The sequence below is a fragment of the Pterocles gutturalis genome, unplaced genomic scaffold (genome assembly GCF_000699245.1).
Source record: "Pterocles gutturalis isolate BGI_N339 unplaced genomic scaffold, ASM69924v1 scaffold3137, whole genome shotgun sequence".
NCBI classification, from domain to species: domain Eukaryota; kingdom Metazoa; phylum Chordata; class Aves; order Pterocliformes; family Pteroclidae; genus Pterocles; species Pterocles gutturalis.
Window position 1 is genome coordinate 5,643 of NW_010112414.1, and position 5,049 is coordinate 10,691.

At 52.0% G+C, this 5,049-nt stretch overlaps 1 protein-coding gene across 1 annotated transcript; it reads right to left on the reverse strand.

Annotated features, from left to right (window-relative positions):
* Positions 1-2,907: 2,907 nt before the first annotated feature.
* On the reverse strand, positions 2,908-5,046 carry FEM1A (fem-1 homolog a (C. elegans); the record flags this gene model as incomplete). The annotated part of the gene is given in 3 exon segments (XM_010074020.1): positions 2,908-4,487; positions 4,656-4,716; positions 4,718-5,046. Coding segments are annotated over 3 exon segments (1,515 nt in total), but the record flags the coding sequence as incomplete, so codon positions are not given.
* Between the last annotated feature and the right edge of the window lie 3 nt (positions 5,047-5,049).

The window sequence follows — 5,049 nt, forward strand, 5'->3', positions numbered from 1 at the left end:
AGAGCACGTGTGTGGCTGTGAGCCCCCCGTTCTTCCCCAGTTTCTCTGGGAACCCGAGAAATGCTGATGAGGTATCCCTACATTTACGTCCTAGGGCACTTGCAAAGACAGATCTTACAGCATTAGGAGGCTCCAAAGAACGGCACCAGCAAGTGGCTCCAGGAAAACCCAGCGAATTTCTCACTTTTGCATTTCTAAAGAAACCTGTATGGGAAGCTTGACTGTCAAGAGAGCCAACTGGCAGTATTAGGGAGAGAAAAGCCCAGCTCTGTAAGAAGGAATAAAGGCAGAGATGCTGTTGGTGGCAGTGTCCAGAAGGGCTCCTGGAGGGCACTGGGCTGCAGGAGGGGCTGCAGCCACCCCAGTGAAAAAAAAAAAAAACAACCCTCCCCTCTCTGCCCACGAGAATCACTCAGATACCAAAGACATCACTGAAATGTTTCACTGCTCCCACAGCTGCTTGTTCTGCCCCACATACCGGGTCTGCCCCAGACAATGAATACAGACTGGTTAGTGTAATTACCCCTAAAGTCACACAGTGATTTCTCCCACACAGTAATTACTATTAACACTTAATTGGCGGGTCCTTACTGTGTAATTACAGATTGTGTTAAAAAGAAAAAAGTTAAAGCCCTCTTCTATCACATGAAGTATTCTCCTCCTTGAGGCTCTTGTGCATGACTGGACCCCGCAGCAATCTGACTACAAGATCCCGGCTCCAGAGCTGCTTCCCCATCCCAGCTGACGAAGAACTCCCTCATCTCCCTCCTCCCAGCAGCTCTGGGGATGGGACTGGCATCAGAGAGCAGGACCAGCCGCTGCCCCAGAATCGCAGGCACTGCTCACATGTCGTGTCTAGCATGAAGACAGCAACACTGATCAAACCATCATGAAGGATTTTTGAGGATGGAGCAATCAATGGAGGGACAAACATCCAAATATTTTCTCCATCTGCTCCCATCCTCCCTGGGGAAGGCTGAGCATTTTTGGAAATCCAAATTGTTGTGTAGAACTCCAGTACCTTTAATTCCTCTGTCTGCTTTTGACCTCCCACTGACAGCTCTGGGGTTCAAAAATAGAAATTGCTGAGAGCCACGCTGTGTCCCTCCTCCTGGTGGCCATGCCCACAGTCCCAGCTGGACGTAAGGCAGGCAATACCCAAGTGGCATCCTTCCACACTGCTCATTTACATCAAAAGAAAAGGCAAAACATATAAAGAGAGGTGTCACTTCAGTGTGCTATCCTTTTTGAGGGGAAATGTTTGCAATTGCAGCACAGGTTGGCTTCTCCCAGGAGTGAATTCAGATGAAATGAACCAATTGTGTCAGTTGACTGCAAACACCCACTATTTCCATCCCCACAAACATACCATTCCTAGGAAACGAGCTGAAAATCCAGGCTTACCAGCAAGAAGTCCAAGGCATTTGCATTCTAGCAGCCATTTTTTGTTTTATTATTTAAAGTTAAGAGCGCTCATCAGCTCACAAATTAACAAATTCCATTCCTGCAGTTTAGTTCAGGTTTCAGCCAAAACGGAAAAAAAAAAAATAGAATGTAGCTAAACTAACTCTGCACTTTACATATCAATAAAAGTTAAACCTCCTCGCTTTATAAATAAATGTTATAGTTAACACTGCAAAAATGTAACAGCAGATCTACAACATCTTTACGGGGCAGAGAGCGTTGGATTACTGAGGCATATGGATATGCTGGCTTATAAATACAAGTAGAGAAGCTTCAGTAGCATAGAGTGCATGGTTGTGGATCAGGGTTCTGCTCTCCCGAGTCTTGACCTTTCCCAAAGCTCAGAGGCAGCTGCTTCACCCCCAACTGTGCTTTCCACTCTGCCCGGGGCCAAGAAATGAGCCACAGGCTGCCAAAGGCCAGCCACTCCCCCTGCGAGAAGATAAAACTGCTGGAACAGCAGCGTGTTTACCACCCCAGACTGTTTACCACCACCCAGGGTTCTGCTAATGGAGGCAAAGACCTGCCCTGAGACCACGGATTAAAAGAGGAAAGTTGTGTGCAGATCCTAACCAAAGAAAGGAGCTCGCCCAAACAGCAGCCAAACGAGATTTCAAATTCTTCAAAGTAGCACCATCCTCAGGGAAGTTGCAAAAAGAATCAAAAGCGCAAACCAGAGGCTAACGACCCGCTCCACGCAGGTTTTCAGAACGGGCTGATGAACAGAGCCCAGTCGGCTGACACTGATAAACCTCAGAAGAACAAGAAGGCACCTTTAACTTCTGTTTCTTTCTTGCTTCTTCCTTCAGACCACCCTCATGCAAACATGTCACCAGCACTCACCTGCTTTCATAGCCCCCCAACACCTCCCACGCTACAAGTACTCCCGTCCTAGAGTGTCTGCAAGAGCACATCCTCACAGACGGTTCAGAGCGCGTTTGGCTCCGGCCACAGCCACCCTGTGCCGCTCAGTCCCTGCAGACCTCTGGAGCTAAGGGACCTCTGCATGGGGAGGGGAGTGACAGCGGGCAGAACGGGCAAGCCAACGGCCTGAACTCCATGTAATTTTTTTTTTTTTAAAGGTAGCAGGTTTTCCTCCCCGTTAATAAAAACCAACATCTATTGATGAAACTATTTAACCAGAACTGACCTTACTACATCTTACAGGATTGAAGAAGTCTTGCAGCATAGATAGGGCCTGGCTCTAAAAGAGAAAAAATAACCCAGCTTTATGCACAATCATTGAAATCTCAGGCCTTTAACACCACTGGCTGTTTGGCCAACCAAGGGAGGGAAATAAAACCGTCCGCAGCATACCCAGCCCTACTGCCGTGCAAGGCAACTACCTCGGCAGAGCACGAGTCCTGGCCGAGGGGCTCGTACTGTACCACATCTGAGATGGGGGTGGGGAAAAAATGAGCTGGAAGATATTTTATGCCTCACTTGCATTCCTAGCTGTTCGGTATTTGGGATAGGAAGGGCTAGAGCACGTGTGTGATGTGTAGCTGCTCCAAAGCCTAACACTGAGCTAATCCAGCACTAACGGGAGAGGCAGCAGGTCCCAGGGAATCTCCATTTTCCATCCTTCTCAGGACAAGATGGTTGGCAGGGGAAGGGGCAGGGGCTGGAGCCCTCTCTGGATACAGTGCACTGGAGATATCTGGTACCTGAAGATGACAACAATGAGGGACAGCCATGAGCTCTCGAGCCTCCTCCTCCTCCCCTACCCCTGCGCACATCAGCGTGACGGTGACAGACGAGGACAAAGCTTGCAGCCTGTCTCAGCACAGCGACGGCCTTCGGCACCTCAGCAAGGATGGCCTGAAATCTCAGGCTGTGCTACCTCCACGGGGTGAAACAGGGGACAGGAAAGGCCGGGGACTTCAGCTCTTCTCACCCTAGTGCAGTTCAATGAAGGCTTCCAGCTCCTCGGGGATGAAACCCTTGTAGGGAATCTTGTGCTTGTCCAGGGCGCGAGCAGCAAGGCACTGGAGGGCGATGTAGTTGAAGGGCTGCATCGTGCTCTTGGTGAGCAGCTTCTCATCCAGCAGCTCGTAAGCGGTCTGCTTGAAGGCGTTGGTGGCATCCATATGGGCTCCAGCCTCCATCAGGGCACTCATGATCAGCGGGCAGTTGTTGCGGGCAGCAATGTGAAGCGGGGTGTTGTTGTCGTAGTCACGGCTGTCTGGGTCAGCCCCACACTCCAGAAGCAAGTTCACAACGTGGAGTGAGGGGAACTTGCCCACGGGATAACGTCCCACTGTCGTGGTATCTTTGTCCACAGCCATATGCAAAGGAGTGAAGCCATTCTTGGCCCGGGGGCTGCACTTCAGCAGGCGGTAGATAGTCTGGCGCTTCTGGTGCTCCTGCTCCGGGGTGCACTCCACCTTCTCCAGCAAGAAGACCAGGTGGAGGATAATGGCCAGTGTCTTGGTGAACTGCGCTGAGTCAACTACAGGGTCCTTGCCGTGCACCAGAGCCCTCTCCACCTCCCGGACCCCTTTGCTCAGGACTCCCATGAGGTCAGAGAAGCCCAAGTGCGTCGCTAAAGTGCCTTTGGAGCGGTCCTGAAGCACGTAAGAGAAAAGCTCAGCAAAGGAAAGGAAACTGCTGGCTGTCATCGGGCTGAGAGGCTCCAGGTTGCCTTGCTGCATGTCCAGAGCATACTTCCACAGGTTAATGCAGCGTTCAAAGTTGCCGGAGTCAGCGTAGACTGCTCCTCGGTAGCGGATGTAATAGGACGTGTCAGGGTGGGAAGGACCCAAGATGCGCTCTCTAATCAGCAGCGCCTGCATGCGCATCTCATCTGGATCAGTGATCAAGGCTTCCAGTTCCTCCAGCGAACTCACTTCCCGGGAATAGTCATAGGCCAACACCAGCTGCCGGGGCTCAGGTTTAGGCAGGTATTGCCCGCCTTCGCACCGAAGCTCCATCGCCCTTCGCCAGTACTTGTGGGCTCCCAAAAGGTCACGTTTCTTATCCACAAACGTAGCACCCAGCAACTCCAGTGCTTCCACTGCAGCCTCTCGAGTGCAGAACACATTAGAGACCTGCTGCTCATCCTGACTGGACGCTGAGGCACAACATCGCTCACACCTCTCTTCGCTGCAGCCCTGAGGAGCTTCCTTACCAGCGCTGCAGCACCTCTGACGGCTCCCACCTGAGGCACAGGTCCCATTTTGGTTCCCTGCAGCCTCCTCCTCCTGCTGCAGCCCTCCTTGGATGAGGTACTCCACAATGTTGGTGTGACCGGAGAGGAGTCATGCCATAGCCATCCTTCTCCATGCGGGCTTTGGAGCGGAGCAGGAGCTGCAGGATCTCCAGGCTGCCGGACTCAGCACAGTCATGCAGGGCCGTGTTCCCCTTCACGCTCCGACGGTTGACATCAGCCCCTTTCTCTAGCAAGTACCGTGCGATTTCCCGGTGACCTTTGTAGCAAGAAATCATCAAACAAGTGTGTCCGTGCCGGTTGGCTACTTCCAGGTCAGCCCCGCGCTCCCCGACTAAGTAGCGCACAATCTCCAGGTGCCCATCAAAGCAAGCAGCCCGCAACGGGGTGGAGTTGGTCAGCGTGGTCTGGTTCAC